The sequence below is a fragment of the Fringilla coelebs genome (genome assembly GCF_963513975.1).
Source record: "Fringilla coelebs genome assembly, chromosome: 1".
NCBI classification, from domain to species: Eukaryota; Metazoa; Chordata; class Aves; order Passeriformes; family Fringillidae; genus Fringilla; species Fringilla coelebs.
In genome coordinates, this window is record NC_140028.1 from 95,733,973 (window position 1) to 95,751,948 (window position 17,976).

At 36.7% G+C, this 17,976-nt stretch overlaps 1 protein-coding gene across 1 annotated transcript in view; it reads left to right on the forward strand.

The window, feature by feature from the left end:
• SLC9A3 (solute carrier family 9 member A3) overlaps positions 1-17,976 on the forward strand; it is a gene marked incomplete at both ends in the record, with an annotated part of 49,144 nt that overhangs the window by 18,547 nt on the left and 12,621 nt on the right. The window contains 6 exons of the mRNA XM_084211453.1: positions 6,044-6,346; positions 11,011-11,171; positions 13,096-13,174; positions 13,981-14,158; positions 15,033-15,253; positions 17,156-17,358. Coding sequence (XP_084067579.1) covers positions 6,044-6,346; positions 11,011-11,171; positions 13,096-13,174; positions 13,981-14,158; positions 15,033-15,253; positions 17,156-17,358 — 1,145 coding nt within the window. The remainder of the gene's footprint in view (positions 1-6,043; positions 6,347-11,010; positions 11,172-13,095; positions 13,175-13,980; positions 14,159-15,032; positions 15,254-17,155; positions 17,359-17,976) is intronic.

Consider the following 17,976-nt stretch of genomic DNA (forward strand, 5'->3'; position numbering starts at 1 on the left):
TCATGAGAGGACCACAGCACACACCAGAGGAAGCCAATTAAACTCAGTGATTACATCAGACTCTTGGTAAACCAAGAGTGAGAAGTCACTTTAAAACAGTGACTGCTCAGCTGCTTTTTGGATGTCAGGACTCCTACTTAAACAGTTTAATGGGATACAATCTCCAAACAATCTAATCTAATCTAATCTAATCTAATCTAATCTAATCTAATCTAATCTAATCTAATCTAATCTACTCTCTTAAAGGAGTTTGCAGGCTATAAAAAAACAGACATAGAAAATACACCATTGGCTCTGTCCCAGCTCCTACCCCATGAGTGCTGCAGTCTCTTGCAGGTGTGTGTGTTGGCTGTACGTATTTCTATAGCATTGCAGCTTCTTTTTGGTGTGGCAGATGCAGCTGGTCAGTCTGAGCTGTGACCCACTATGTCTCTGCAACTAAAGTGTGGGGCTAGGGAGCAAGAGCGTGCCCAGGGATCCATGACTTTTAGGCATGGGAGAAGCAAAACAATCCTGTCTTGAAAATGCATGCTGTATATTATATTTTAGAGGGTTTGGCCATGTCTTAGGTAGGCCAGCATAACAGCAATGGATTCTTTTGAACTACATTACTGACCAGCTACAGTTGATGCAATTTAGGTCATAAACTGGTATTTGACTGTACTGTGAGCTATTTTACAGGCAAGATAAATCAGATTTTTCTCCAGGGACGCTATAGAAATGGTGGTGTTTTTTTTATTTTGGTTTTTTGTTTGTTTGTTTGTTTGTTTGGTTGGTTTTTGGTTTGGGGTTTTTTTTGTGTGTTAAATAATAACATATATCTGCAGGAGGCACCACTGAAAAAATTGTGAAAATGGTAGAACAGTTTTTGAATTGAATTCTTTTATAATGTTAATGAGAATGTGAACAGGTACAAAAGGTAAGATACAAAAATTTCATGCTTGCCGGTCAGTGTCCAACTGCTGGAAGATATTTAGAGGGAAGAGTTCTCTTTGGGCAGAATATTCTTCTGTGTAATTTATTATGCCCTCTCTTAAGAAGTTTCTTGTGCTGTTAAAAAAATCTTACTGTGTGCTGCCTTGGAGATCCTGTTAGTTGCATCTCTGAAAAGTAAAGAAGCACAGAGGAGCTTGTTGTGTTTTGCTCTCACTTTGGTCAATGGCAAGGGTTTTCACCAGCTGCAGAGAATCAGGTCTTGGAGCTCCAAAGAGAAGCACCCATGGCTTGATGAAGTATGTCAGCTTCAACTTTATAAGTGAAAATAAAAAGTCAGAACTGGAAACAGACTAATAAGGGAGTGTCAGTGCATATTTGAACCATTAGTAAAAATGCATGTAGGAGACCTCACGCCTGCCACTAACCCTGATAGGAGGAGCTCAGAAATGTTTGTGGATTCATATCTATGCTTGTGCAGAAACTATGGAAATGATAGGCTGATCATATTTTAGTTTTCTAAATTATTTTATGTGTCCTTGGATCTTATCCAAAGATACATGGAAAAAAGTCATCAGAGAATTGTCAACATTATTATAGGTCAGTTCTTGATTTCTCTGGATGACACATTGTGTACTGTGCACGTGGTAGGTTTTGTGATTCACTAGAACAGTGATACTAGCTGCAAAAATAATTTCACTGTTTTCAGAGACTTGATTTACCCTATCAAAGATAATAGAAATGTAATTATTCATTTGAAATAGTGTTGAAATGACTGCCTAAATCCTGAAATTTAGCAGTATTTTAAATAGGTACTTTCAGATTTTTGTTTTTGCAGTGGTGTATTTTCAAAAGGTTGTAAATCTATCTCAAATTATTAATTTTGGCTGGAAATAATGCAAAAAAAAAAAAATCCTAGCTCTAGCTAAATTAAAATATTTCCTTTGACAAGAAAAAACCAGTATTGATTAAAATTTGGTTTTGTTAGAGATAATTAAAAAAAATAAGTGAAAACCCTACTTCAGAATTTTTTTAGGTGTCTACAAACATTACAACTTGAAGATGAATTTTACAGTATCTCTTTTTTATTATGTTTAAATTAATTTTTTCTTGCTTTTAACCAGTTTTCCTGACTTCATTTCTTTGAGTAAGTGAGAAAAAGCTTATTCTGTTGAATCACATCTTCCAAACCAGTCACAGATGGCCTTAGAAAGCAAGAGACAGTTCACTAAATGCTGTAATTCCACTGAAGGATTTAATCTGAGTTACTGCATTCATAAAGGGCCATAAATCCCAATTTACCTCTTAAGGTATGTTTCATTCTTCATGTCAAAAGAAAGTGGTTCCAGTCACCACATTCATAGACTGCTAATTTGTTTTGTCTTTCTCATCAGATAGTTTAAATGCCACAGGCCCTTTTCCTGGATCTCAAAGGAAGCATCTGAAAAAAATCACAGGATGTTTATACTGTGCAACTGTTTCTTAATTTTGTAGAAAGCTTCTAATTTGGTGATGCTCAGCTTGAATTTAAACCCAGTTTACCCAGTAGCCAGTCCAACCCACTTTCAAACCAGGTATAGCATGTACTGGAAATGAGGCAGATGTTTAACTTTTTCTTAAATACTGTATCTGGACCTAGGTAAAAGAATTCCAAATGCTAAATGTTAAAATGTTATATATCAAAATTTATGGATCACAAAATTGCCCTGTGCACAGTTATTTCTTTATGCCATGAACTGTCTACAGGTGTTCCTCCTTTACCCTTTCTCTCTCCTCATTAAAATATATTAACAGTGGTAAAGGAGACAATCACATCTCTGGGTCTGTAACAGGGTAATTTATCTGAGCAGCACTGCATGCCATCCTTCCTGATAGTTGAAATTCCTACCACATCAGAATCAAACTAAACCCTTTGTCCATTAGGTGTTTACAAACCTTGCTGTATTTTGCTCCTCAGTCAGGTGAAACACCTAGTCATGCTAGACATTTAGGTGTAATTAAAGCTTCCAGTTCTACTTTGTCATGGGGACACAATTAATTTTGTGGAACAGTTTTTGGATCTCTTTAAGACAAGTAAAGGCAAACTTTATGAAACAGAAGTGCTATCATGGTGTGGGATTGTAATACTCTCAGAATATATCAGAGACGTTGCTTCAGAATAATGAATTACAAAAATAAACATTAAGAAATGAATTTAGAATTAACCTATCTCTATCAAATTCCACAAATGGAATAACTACTCATAATGTACAATCTTGATTAAATATATTTTATACACATAGCCAGAAAAAAAAAATCAATCTGTGTAGGTGCAAATACGAGCTCAAACATGAATCTAAGTTCCAATTGCATCTCAGTGCAAAGCTATTTTATTAAATTTCATCAGTTGTGGTATTTTCCTTTTATTTATTTCTATGCTTATAGACATATTTCTGTTAATCATATAGCAGGCTATCTGCCTGAAGAGTTAGCTAAAAAGTTATCTTCAAACAAATATAGTCTGGTTTTCAGATTTTGCTTGGGCCATATACAAAAATGAAAAGAGGCTTCTCTAGACCCCATTCATGCAATAACTTTCCTGTCTATGGCCTGCATCCTTAAACTAACAGAGTAGAAGAATTTATTGCTGATAGTATTAAAATCTGGCACAGATAACAAGTGGGTTGGAGTTAAAGGGGACCCAGACAGATAAGACAGAGCTGATTCGCTGGGAAAATGCAACTTTTAGGAGGAGACAATTTTTCCCAGCATTCAAAACTGGTTTTGGTTGTAAAGGAGAGAATTCTACAAAATACAAAATTTTAGCTGGACATTGTTTTTTTTTCCAAATGCCTAGTTTTGAAAAGTCTTCACAGGTTCATTTTAAATTTTTAACTTTAACTTCTTGTAGTCATGGCTTATCTGCTAATGTAAGAGTAGGAAAAACAGACTTTGGTTAGTAAGACTAGCTCAGCAGCATTCATTTTCAGGGATAAGGAGATAATCCCCTCTCTGTGAAGTGATAAATTAGTTGATAATTCACGGACTGAAAATTCAAGGAATCAAGAATGACTAGTAGGAAGGACTTTTGAGAAGCTAAATGCCGCAATTTGTACACATGGAATAGTAGCTAGTTTATTTTTCTTCATTTAATTTCCTCTCTCTTCTTCTTTTTTAATGCAAGCCCAAGGGATTTCATAACAAAGAGAGGAAACTTAACAGAAAAATCAGAGTGTTTTTTTTCTGTGAAGTGTCATTTATCTCTTCTTACATGACACCGATGACATAGAAAGCTGGCATGGTTTAGTCAGCTTCACTGAATGCAGTTTGTTTTCATGTCTGGTTGCTTTTGTATTAATCCCTCTTTTTAGCTGTGCTCCAACATGTTTTCAAGTCTTGTCTGCAAACACTCAGGAACATCAACATTCATGCTCATTATTGGCATAGGGAGGCTGTGGTCACTTTCATGTTTTCTATTCTGATGAGATCATGAAGGTTCTATAGCTTAAGGAAGCACATTATTGTGGGGCTGCTGTAATGATGGATCGTGCCTGTGTAGATGCAACCAAGGCAAAAGCTGAGAGTTCAGGAGTAGGGCCCTTAAAACACTCTAAAAGGTAACTAGTAAATGTTTGACAAGGACAAATACTTGGATGGGAAGAAAAACAATGGTCTTTCAGTAAAGTAACCTGGTTTAAGATCTCTGCATGGTCATTGGAAAGATTCTCCCACTATGGCTTAAGAGTCTGGAATTCATAATGATGGATTTTTGTCCAAGCTAGTTAGTTTAGTTAAATTGCGTTAGCTTAACAACAGCTTCAACACAGCTGATGTTCAAACCAGGAGACGCTTGGTGGCTTTTGTTAAAATTTCCTTCCTGAAGTGCAACTTGCATTTTCAACACAAAGCTATGTAAGTAAAGCCACATTTATTGGGTCAGTTTCACAAAGTACCAGGGTTCAGGCCATCTGGGACACATCATTACTTAAGATAAACTGAAGGACAAGCTTACAGAAAACCTAAGAAAGTCAATTAAACCACCCGTCCTTACTTATTATCAAACACTTCTGCCTCTTCCTCCTATTTTATGTTCCATCTTTCTTTGTAGACTTGAATTCTCTCTGTTCTTCTCTCTGCTTTTTTATTTTCTTTTATCTGATACCTATCAAATGCACTATAAATACATGTTGCCACATGTATTGGCAGTCTTAGTTGTGTTTCTGTCACCTTGAACAGCCTGTTTTTTCTGTCTGGTTGTGCCATCTCTCTGTCTCTTTAGATTTGCTCACGGAACTCAGTAATTTTCCCTCCTTCTAATCATTGGCTAGTTTAATACTTTGGCCACACCATACAGTTACATGTTTTGCTATTATAGATACTATATATTCTTTGTTTATTAACAGATTTTACAGACTATTTTAATATACAATTTTTGTGACACCTTATACAAAAGAAAGCAACCTACTGCAGAACCATTTCACACAAATACATATTTGAAGGAACCACTAAAGCCTCAATTCCATCAGAAAGCCTCTGAATTATGAGAAATCCTCATTAGGGATGTCTTGAAGAAAAGGCTCAAAAGGGATCTCCCATGATATAAGTTTCATTTTTTTCCTGCTGCAGGCTGCATTATCAGAATATTTATACATTTAAAAAGAGTTGTCTTGAAACTAGTTCTTCTTGCAGCATCCTTATAATATCTTCCAATAATTTTTAAAGACAATAATTAGGAGGCTGGATTGTATTTTTAGTGACAGAAACAAACCATAATATCATACATTTCCAGGACTTCTCCACTGCTTTTCAGCCTTGCACTTACTGCTTTGCACAGAACATCATCTTTCCCTAAACAGATCTTGTTAAGAGAAGATAATCCAATGAAAGATATAAATATCTTGGAATGTTGGCTCTATATAAGTTAAAATATGCTGGATAAAATCTGAAGATCAACTCCTTTTTTTTTATTCTATAAGTGTCTATTTCCCAAACATCCCACACATACTTTTGGGTCTGATCACAGTGAAAGCAAAAACTTTGTGTGGAGTCAAAATTGCCAGCTATCAACAGCTGTTGCTCAAATTGTTTCTCCATTTCATTTCTGACTCACTGTTTTTGTGTTTCCTTGCAGTTTTCCACTTGTCCCACAAAGTCACTCGGGTGGTTCCAGAAAGTGCTCTGCTGATTGTCCTTGGTCTTATCCTCGGTGGCATTGTATGGGCAGCAGATCACCTTGCCTCCTTCTCCCTGACACCAACTGTATTTTTCTTCTATTTGCTGCCCCCCATTGTTTTGGATGCTGGATATTTTATGCCAAATAGATTGTTCTTCGGAAATCTTGGCTCCATCCTTTTGTATGCTGTCATTGGGACAATCTGGAATGCTGCCACTACTGGTTTATCTCTCTATGGTGTCTATCTGACTGGAATAATGGGTAAGTTTGATCTGTGAAGACACAGTTATGAATGCCACTGCATAAACTGTTAGATGGGTGATGTTACAATATAACAACTCTTTCCAGCAGAAAAATTCAATTTTAAAGGGAGCAATTTGTAATATCTTTATCAAATTTAAAAATGACCCTTTCCTTAGAGAAAAATCTTCCCTAACAGAAGTATAAAAGCTTCTTGAATCCACGTCTGTTATATTGTCCTGCTCTAAATGGGTGCACAAATCTCAGGATAAAGCTCAGGATTCCTTCTCTAATGGACATCTGGACAAAAATACACACTAAAGGGCTTGTTTGTTTCTGCTGTGATAGAAACCTTAAAAGTTACTCTGAAATGAAAGTGTCTTCCTGAAGTCAGCTTTTATTATTATGTATTATTTTTACTGTTATTTAATATTAAATATTATTATTGTATTTAATGTTATTAATGCAATTAAGTGCTATTTATAATAAGTGCTATCCAATATTAAGTGGCTACTGAGTGGGTATATATGCATGACTCATCCACACATCTCTTTTGCATTTTCTGAGTCTGGAAATTGTAACGGAAGATCTAGAAGTTTTACAGAATGAAGTAGCAGATGCCTTACTAAAAAAGAAAAAAAAAGGAAGCCATGTTAATGGGAGCAGTCCAAAGGGGCTTGAAAGGGTGGCTGATGCACAATTTCCTAGACCACAAATCCAAAAAGTGAGGGCTTCCTATTGCTTGTGCTTTCCACAGACGAGATGATGTGGATGGCCCACCCCTGGCAGTGTTCAAGGCCAGGTTGGATGGGGCTCTGAGCAACCTGGTCTGGTGAAAGGTGTCCCAGGTAGCGGAACTGGAGGGTGTAAGAAGTCCCCTCCAGCACAAACCATTCTGTGATTCCAAGACACACTTTGTCCTAATTACACTGTGATGTAAGGGCACAGGGCTGCTAGAAGAGGCACAGAACAGCAGTATTTAATCTCTACTTTCATTTAAGACTCATGTTATGTAATTGTAGATGTTTGTAATATAGACAGCTATGATGGATACATTTTAGATATTTACCTTATTATAACTCTTATTTTAGAAGCAGTAGTATTTTCTTAAGAAGATACAAAGGAGACAGCTCAGATGCAAAAATCTTTGACATTTTTTAGGTAGATAAGAGGTTTACTGTGCTTTAAGCAATATATTTAATCCACAATATCACATTTATAATTAAAATCAGCTGTTCAGAAAGAAGATATATGACAGGGATATTTCTATTGCAGATTGGAAAAGGATTTCTATATTTAAATATCCAAGATACTTGGAACAATTTAAAAATATGACCAAAAATATTTTCCTAAAAAAACCTGTTCTTGGAAATATAATTTATAATCATTGCTCTTAAAATATGTTGCTAGAAGTCATTAAAAGGAAAGGATTGATTTCCTTACAACATATGAAATAGAAAAGTTGGCTGTTTTTCAAAAAAAATTATTTTAGGAGGAAAATTCACTCAAATAATTCTTCTCCTCCCAATCTGTAAACAACTCATGACTAACTGCAAAAGCTGGGTTTGATGGTTATATGCTCTGCTTCATCAGTATGAGAATCTTTTAGTGATAGTGACAATGCATACTAGAACTCTGAGGTTACAGCTACACAGATCAATCAGCCCCTACCACAGGTCACAGTTAAAGCTCTACAAGAGAAATATGGGGATGTTAATAAAGGCAAACAATAAACTGACATGTCTGGCAAAGTTTGATGTTTAGAAAGAGCAGTATTTGTGCACTGTGGGGACCTGTCTTTGCCATGAAGACCTACTAGAGTTCTAATTCCAGCTGTGAAAAAGGCCAGACAAGGCTGTCCCTGATTCAAACTATGTCATTCTCCAGCAAAGCTGAGTAGGAGTCTAAAATATCTACATGACACAGACTTACTAATCCACTAAATCTATTGTGTTGACCTCCAAGAGGTCAACAAGATTTAACCACCACACTGTGAAAAGCCTTGCTCTTGTTACTTGCTGAAGATAGGAGAATGCTGAGTAGCTCAGTTTCTAGAAGAGTTCATAGTACCTTCTGGTTGAAGCTCCATGGCTCATATTTATTTCTATCCCATTTATTCTACAATTGGAGTGAATAATGATAAAAGTAATATTATAAAATGTAGAAATGTAAATCCACAACAGACTAAGAGGAACTAAAACCAAATGACTTCTAGCTTTGCTGTTCAGTGGGCTTGTAGTACTGTCCATCAATAAAAGAATGCATAATCCAAACTGGATTGCATAGATTTCCTACATAAATAAATATAAAAACAGGTCTTTGTTGGCATTCAACACCCTTGAGATATAATAATTTGCAGAAGGAAAATGGAGGAGGTGGTAGTGATGAAGAAATCCTTCTTTAGAACTGAAATAAAAAGATTAGCACATTAATTGCTAACCATTAGTCGTATCAGTCTGCTTGCACAGAACAGGAAGAATTATGTAATCCACTGGAGAACTAACACTTGCAGTATTGTGGCTGTGACTAGTTCTTATAACAGTTTTTCCTGTACAATCTAGGTCATACCTGCAACATGCTGAGTGTATCCAAAGGTCTTAAACTGGGCCCAGTGAACATATCTTGGTCAGGTGTCACTGATGTGCTGGAGGAAGCCATGGTCATGTACCAATTAAAAATAACAGCTATTATCACTCAGATGAAAGTCTCGTTTAGAAACTACAGGCCTCTTGACTTTGTAGGAATTATAGATGTGTCCTCATCTCCCCATAAATATTTGCTTACTAGATTTGCAAGTCTTCAAAGAATGTACCAATGATTATAATTGGTAACACATAAAAAAGATAAGCAATCTCGGTCAGCCAATTTATTTTCAAACCTTACGTTCTATTATACCCTGATATCAGATAGTTATTGTCATTGGGCTTGTTCCTTCCTTAGGCCTGCCTGAGAAGGACAACATTTGGTGGAACCATTGCTTGGATTTAGGTTCAAGGCTGTTGTCAGAATTTTTGGCACAGACTTAAGGTCACTGCCTCAACTCCACTCGCACGCTAAAACCGATAGGCTCAGTCCTTGTTCACAGCCCCATAGGTCCAAGTGTGAACAAGACTATTTATCTTCTTGAAAAAATTAGGCAGTTATACATCTGTGCAAGCTATGAATTTCTGTTTTCAGGGCCATACCAAGATCCCTACAAACTGTTTGGAAACCTTGTAGATAATCTGATTGGCAGATCGTAGCTAAGAGAATATATACATCTGCAGCTCCACCAGAATATTGGGCATTGTCACATATAACAGGGAGTTGTTTACTCCTGCCTCTGACTGCCCGTATAAGTATCCTTTTCTTGAGTAAATAAGCCTATGCCATTTTGTATCAAAACTATCTGGAATTTGGTTTCTGTTTCATTTACATTCTTAGCACAAACCATTTTGAATTTGAAAAATTACCTTTCAGTGTTCTTTCTAGAGGGGTGGCCATATTGTTCTGGAAGTACCTTACAGGCACTATTGATCCTGTGGTATGGTTACTGACTGTCCTTGTCTGACTCGTGCTTAAAAACCATTTAATTAGATGAATTTCTTCTTTACCTGTAGAAATCATATCTGATAATTTTGGGCATGGGCCTCTGCATTGTGTTTTAATGAATGAATTCTCAACCTGCTCCTTCTTGGCTCTTCCTCATATAATTTTTAGCAACATCACTTCTTCATAAACCTTGCTTCCTCCATCCATTAATGAACACAAAGGGAATTTTAGTGCTCAGAAATCTTTTCCCTAGAAAAAAATGACTAGGTTTCCACTTTTGATTTCATGAAGATGATAGATTTTGCTAGGTATTTAGGAAGCTGAGCAAAGCATTTTTTGTGGCTATGCTGCTTCTCTTTTTCTGCTACTTTTAAAATGACAGCGAATGCTTGTCTTGGTCTGTTTGCATAACTGAACAAAACAACATTAATAACTAAAGGCAGGTTAAAAAAAATACCGGGTTACATTGTCACCAGAGTTTTGTACCTTCAAAACTTTTGAAATCATTGCCAAAATTCCTTAGGGGCTACAACACAAACATGTTGAGGTACATTTTGGTCCTTCATCTATTTTTATGGTCTACTTGCAGACAATTTAACAGCCTCATGAATCCTAATTTGGGAACAAGTAGCTTAACCACACCTATCAGTGAGTAAGGAGGCCACAATTGGTGTTCACTTGTACTGAGTGCAGTTAAACACCACTGTAGCAGTTCTTACTAACCAAAAGTCACATTTGACCTGTGACATGAAATATTTTGGAACATTTACTTCAGAAGAGCTGGTATGGTCCTCTTAACATCTTGTGATTTCTCAGTTATCCTGGGATAATTTAGTCAAGTTAGACAAACCATGCCACACACAAATAGAAAGCTAGTTTAGACCTGGAACTGTCTTGTCACAAGAACAGTACTGGTCCTGCTCCCAGAAGTAACTTTGATCCACATGGGCCAGTGCTGAATCCAACAAAACTTGTAGGACACAACATGACTCAGTGCAGAACTTTTTAAGTAGTTACTGTAACACGCTTTCAAGTTGATACCTTGGCATGTCTATTTTCCAGTATTTGGCATTATCTGTAATATCCCAGTCTGTCATTGCTATTGATAATACAGAGATCATTCTGCTTGTAATTTGTTTGCTTTGTTTTTGAAGGTGAACTGCAATCTGGGCTGCTGGACTTCCTCCTCTTTGGCAGCTTAATTGCTGCTGTGGATCCTGTAGCTGTTCTGGCAGTGTTTGAGGAAGTCCATGTCAATGAGGTTCTATTCATCATTGTTTTTGGAGAATCACTTCTGAATGATGCTGTAACTGTGGTAAGTAAATGAACTATCCCAAAGTCAATCTAACTCAAGGGGATTTCTTCTGAAGTGCGTTTTCCCCTTTAAAGAAACACTATATTCTCTGTGTGTATCTACTCATGGGCTACTGCAGTGCAGCTCATGGTGTTTTCTGTCTTGCTTACAAACATCAGATATTTGAGCACTACAGCTATTTGGAGCTGGTAAGTGACATAAAACTCGCAGTCCTGGGTTAGACATTCCGAATGAAGTTTCAGGGCTGCATGTTTTATTTGCCTTTGCTGTTTAAGTAGGGCTTTGATGACTTAATGAAACCAGTTCCAGGGATTTTAAGCCTTCCTTTGCTTGTTATTGTTTAATGCACATGCATTTTTCTCTATATTTGTGTTATGCCCATAATTTATATGCATACCTCAGCTAGTGAGAGAGAGAATACTCTTCGAAGTGTTTATGCCTGCTCCCTTAGTTTTACTTTGATCAGATGTTTATCAAACAGATATAGGACAAAGAGCCAAATTAGAAAAAAAATTGTATGACATTTTAGAAAGTTTCTGATTTATTTAAAAAACCCCCATTATTTTTTAAATTTAAAAAGGCTTTAATAGATGTAGCAGAATCCCAGATTATACTGATTTTTTTTTTTTAATTGAAACAACTTTTCATACAAATTTTTTTTTCCCCTGAATAAAATTGTCAATAATATTGTAGCCCAGTGCTAGTGGTCAGGAACCAGGAAGTCCTAAGGCATAAAGATGCTATGCAACCAAGTTGCTGTGCAGCTTCAGTTCACTTTTGGATCATTTACAATTCTTGCTCCTGCCTATCTGCAAGGGAGGGTAAGACATGTTCATGAGGCTCAGCGACTTAACTTTTTGCAGCCAAGGAAGCAAAGCACTCCAGGGTCATCGGCAGCAGCCTAACTGTTCACATGAGCTTGAAGGTGACAGTATGGCTTCCAGAGAAACCTAATTGCCCCTGGATATTGGTATCATTAGTACTTCTGGGGTATTGCCAGAAACAAATATAAAAATAAACCTCTGATGAATTCAAGTGTCAACATCAAACAGTCTACAAAAAAAGAAAGTTTGATTGTTCATTGATAATAAAACAGACGAGCAAGTATGGTCCAGAGGTAGAAAGTGCAGCGTATGGGGAAATTTGAAACAGTGGAGTTACTACTTGGAAAAATGAAAGACTGGAAGACAGAAGAAAGTGGATAGTATAGCTTTCTTTAAACATAAATATGTAAAAGACTACTGTTACAGAAGAAAAGTAGTCTATATCCCATGACTGGGTGAAGATGATAAGAATTATCAAGTTTAGCTGCAACAAGGAATGCTGAGAAAGCCATAGTAAAGTCCTTATTCACCACTGGAGAAACTAAGAGCAGAATAAACTGGTATGTCTCAAAAATGATACTCATGTAAACCTCCTTAGGCACAGGTATGGATAAGGTGAATTCATTACTTTCAGCTCAATCACTGTTAGTCAATTATTTAAAAAGTTTTAGCACAATCATTATATTCTCTTTTATGTTCAATTTATTCAACATAATTCAGTATCTCATTATTAGCATCTTATTATTGTCTTTTATTTATCTTATACATGTGAGTAAATGAATCTTTGAAATACCTGGATTTTACAGTCAGGAGTGCTTTAGAAAACACATCTATATGTAACAATGCTTCTTATACTTAGGGGACATATTGAAGGGAGAAATGTATTGCTGTGAGGTGTTATTTTTTTGTTTAAAAAAAATTGTTTTTTCTTGGCCTACTGCATTTCTTTTATTTTGAGAAAATATAAAATTCACCCTTGTGACAGAATTTCCTTCAGTCAAACTCAATTTCAGACTTCATAATATTGAGGGCCCTAAGGAAATTATTTTAATAGGCTCAATTCAGGAGCAATTATTAAATTAGTCTACTTTTCTTTCCAGGTGCTGTACAATGTGTTTGACTCTTTTGTTGCGATAGGTGCAGCGAATGTGACGGGGATTGAATGTCTCAAAGGCATAGGTGCGTAGAAGTGAATTCTGTATCACACAATTGGTGTATATATGCAGTATTTTAAACAAAATATTACTATTATGCTATTGGTAACTGTTATTTTTTAGCCCTTTTCATTATTACTCATATTCACACACTCTTGGCATAGGCAAATGTCTTAAGAAAATAAATAAATAAACATTCCTGAATATTTGGGAAACTTAATCAGATCTGTTTTCTTTTGAGAAGACTCAACAGATGTGGAGTCAATTTGTTGAGAACACCAAACCTGACAGATATATATCTTTTCTTTGTATTTAAGAGCATTTCCCTAATTTCAGCCTACGGTCTCCCTGCATTCCAGGAAAGTCCATACTGCATACAGGCATTGCCACTCCTTATCACTGATCACCATCAAGCAATGTTTGCCAGTAACTATCAAGAAATTTTCCCTGAAAAATTAGTCTCTATTTCCCATTCCAAGTAAAATGAAATTATCTTATGAATAAATGTTTTAATAGTGACTTGGTCATATTCTATAAAACGTTTTTGTAAGAACAATTGTTTACAGACCATGGGAAAAATAGCATAAAGAAATGCAGTGGGTTTGAATAAGAGTAAAATGGTGAGGCTTAACAGAAGTAGCCTTGTTTTTCTACAGAATTCTATATTCATGCACCAAGTGCTCAAAAGCCTTGAGCCTAGAAATGAATTTGACATGTCCTCCAAATTCTTCTGTGATTTACTGGCCATTTGCTGTCCTCTCTTTGGAAGAGAACTAGCTCAAACCATTATATTTCTGTGGTTTAAGTTGTGTTAGGTGTTTTGTTTTTCAGTGTCATTCTTCGTGGTGAGCCTTGGTGGGACACTGGTTGGCATTTTCTTTGCATTCCTGCTCTCATTTGTCAGTCGTTTCACCAAGCACGTGAGGATCATTGAACCTGGATTTGTGTTTATAATTTCCTACCTGTCCTACCTCACAGCAGAGATGCTTTCTCTTTCTGCCATCTTAGCGTAAGTCTCTTTTTATAACTGCCTACGAAGGGGATTAGAAGGGAATATGGTTTTTAAAAACATAGAAAGGAAAACCTAAATTATATGGAACAGCTATAGAATACAACACTCATTAAGTTTATGCTGGCTAATACCATGTTCACACTGCATTAGATTATAGTTTGCCAATCCTGTTATTCAGCCTTGAAAAGGAATGCAAGTTCTTCTGTATCTGCTGAGCAACACGAGAACTCCTTTGCAAAATACAGACATGACTCTTTCCTCTCTGTTATTAATAATACTTCAAACTCAACTGTTGTCCATTTGTGCTGACATCTCTCCCTATAACTTGAAACTAAAGCAATATTTTTCTAAGGCACTGTGTAAATGTCACGATTCTCTGTTCTCTCTGTCTTGGCTGGCCATTAAGGTTTGCCTAAATGTTGCCTGTTTTGGCTTGAGTACTTCTGTGGTCTTTCTTCTCTTAGTCTCCATTGATTCCCAGCATACTTTTCTTCCCAGTTTTTCTTGTCATGTTTGTAGATGATATAGTAAGTGTATTCAAGTTCTGAAAATCTTTCTGCAAACAGATCATTAGTTTAAGATTATGTCTAATGTAAACAAGGTTTAGAAATTTGCATTGAAAAGAGTATGGTAATCTGAAGAGAATTACATGCTGCTATGTTCTAATGAAATCCTGTCTTCAGGCCACTTGAGGTCACATCAGCATGTATGTTTGAGGTATGCTTTTTATCAAGAGTAGACTCCACAAGTACTTGTGAATGGATCTTTTCTTAGGAATTAATAGTGAGTTTTTATCACTATGTGACAGACAGATGGAAATAATATTAAATGTTGCAACGCATATTTTCTGAACAATTGCATCTTTTTCTAGGATAACCTTCTGTGGCATTTGCTGTCAGAAATATGTCACAGCTAACATATCTGAACAGTCTTCTACAACTGTAAGATATACTATGAAAATGCTAGCCAGTGGAGCAGAAACTATTATCTTCATGTTCCTGGGTATTTCAGCTGTGGATCCAGAGATCTGGGATTGGAATACGGCTTTTATTCTGTTGACTCTGCTCTTCATCTCAGTATATAGAGTTATTGGTAAGAGAGTGACCTTCCTGTTCTTGCATTGTACTGCTGATGCAATCACATATTCTTTAGACCTATCCCCAAAAAATATTTGGAGTTCTAGGTTTGCTCCTTTTAAAACATTCCATTTATGTTAGTTGAATTTATTGTTGGATTTGGATTAGAGTAGTAGAACAAGCTCTACAGTAAATTCTGTCATTTGCTGAAAATATAGCAGGATTTAATTTCTGATGATGTTTGAGAATGTGAGTAGCCAGCAGTTAACACAAATCATTCAGTGGCTAAACTTTGTTGACCCAGTAAATGGCACTGGCAAAAATCTCCCAGTAAAATGGACTTTGTTCTTTAATTTGCAGCCTAACAAAAGATGTGACTCTTGTCAGCTGTATCTTTCCTTCAGCTATTTCAATTTGGCACTAAAGAGATTGCCTTAAGCTAATGTTATGGTTGACTTCAGGTTTTGGGCACACAGTGATATCGGACCATACAGAACTACATTGCAGGTTCTCTGGCTTAAGGAATAATTCTCAGGGACTGATGAAAAACTGAGTAAATAAGGCAGTGGCAGGTAGAGATTACCTACTGTCAATTTACTGGGTTTATATAAGTTTGCAAACATTTCAAAATACCAATGATGATTTGTCCAGCTACATAGTTCTGCTATAGTTTTGCTAAAATCGCAAAAGAGCTGTAGAATGAAATACTTGTAGAGAGTAACACACATGGCAATTTGGTCTATGTACTTACGCCTGGGAATAAATTAAACCAGCTTATTTGCCTGTTTGTCTTGACTTAAATTCAAATGACAGGTCACACATCTATCTAGCTGGCAGTTTTCCTAGATTCTGTGCTCTTATTCTCTCTAGAAGCTCCTGAGCTGAATGAAGTGCCTAACTCCTTGCCCTCCTTTTCTAAATATTCTGCAAGCATTGTTCATTTAGCTGCCTTTCAGTAACTGCAAATGTGCCTGAGGTGTTTTAGAAGAGTTTTCCGGGTCTTTTCTTTGACACTTTTTGTATTCCTCAAATGGGCGGTTAACAATCCTGTAATAGATGTGATAAGTAAATAGTAAATATTCAGCAATAACAATAAGCACCCACTAAAGTAATTGATCTTGGACATTGACAAATTACCAAATACCAGATGATATTGGGCCTTACATAATTGCAGCTCTCATACCCTGGAGGAGTCAGATTGGTAGAATTTCCAAGGTCCCCTCCTCCGGAGGCCCTCCTTACAGTGACAAGACACTTGGCACAAGTTCAAAGTTCTTTAAAAGAGAAGAAACTGTTTTGTGCTGGTTAACAGCCCTGGTCTGCTGCAGTGGGAAACACATGCCCTACCAGTCACACGAGTGGTGAAGCTCTTTCCCTCTGTATGGTGGGAGTTCATTGAGATAGCTAGAGCCTTAGGTCTCCTGCAGCAGGCAGCATCTCACCTGTAGGTCTGGAGACAGTGTCAGCATAACTGAACAACCCTTCATAAGACAATGACTTAAATGTAATTTTCAGTGATTTGCAAAGGGTACAACACTTACTCCTTAAATCAGTGCTGTTTTAACCTGTTTTTGTTTTAACTGACCCTGTGCATATCACTGGTTACGGTGCTACAAAACCTATATTCTTTCTTAACGAATTTCCAAGGTCAGCACATGGCAGAACCTTCCTTGGAGTGCCTGTGCCAGAGGCCAGCCCTCTCAGATGAGCTGCTGGCTCACAGAAGCGGCTTCACCTAATTCCTTCGACTTGACGTAATGAGAAGGCACCAAGTGGGCAGCACAGTGATAAGAGGGGGGAAGTAGATGGTGAAGATTGTTATAAAGGCAGTCTGGTGGCACCATTTCTGTTACTCACAGCTGGGATATTGACATTCCATGAGGGTGTTTCTAGACGTGCTGACATTTGTTTGTTGTAGGTGTCGTTATACAGACTTGGATTCTTAACCGCTACAGAACTGTCCAGCTGGAGATAATAGACCAGGTGGTGATGTCCTACGGAGGACTACGAGGAGCAGTTGCTTTTGCTCTTGTTGCACTTCTGGATCAGGATAAAGTGAGAGAAAGAAAGCTGTTTGTCAGCACAACCATCATTGTTGTGTTTTTTACTGTTATATTCCAGGTAATTTAATTTCTCAAGCATGCTTCTTGCAAGGAGAAGGAGTCCCCCAAATGTACTGAATGCTTAAAGCAGTTCTCAGCTGAAGGTTGCATATTGTTTCACTGAACTGAAAACATAATTGAATTTGTAATTTTAGTAACAAAGATCCTATTTTATGTTTTCATGTGGGACCACATGGGGCAAAACACAATTTCCTCTGCACTAAAAATTGTTCAGTCTTAGCTGCTTGGTATTAATAGTGCCAAGTTAATATCTGATTAAACATCCTTCACCTCATGCGAATAACTATAGGGAACAGTGCTTTTAATGGGCAGATACAGTCATTAAGCTGATCTACCTGAGTTTCAGTCCTTGTTTTAAAATATAGCAGCAAGCAGTGGGACTAGGAAGTATTTAACGTCCAAACAAAATAGCACTTTCTGGATTAAAAAAAAGTAATTTAAATGAAAATATGTCAGTAGGTAGCATCTTGCAATATTTTCTAAACTGCATTACAGAAAGTTTAGTTGTGTTCACAAACTCCTGATTTGCGGAGAAAATACCACATTCAGTGGCATAAAAACACTTCTTCCACTACCATATTTTTCCTATAGATTATATAGTTTTCCACTGTTGTCT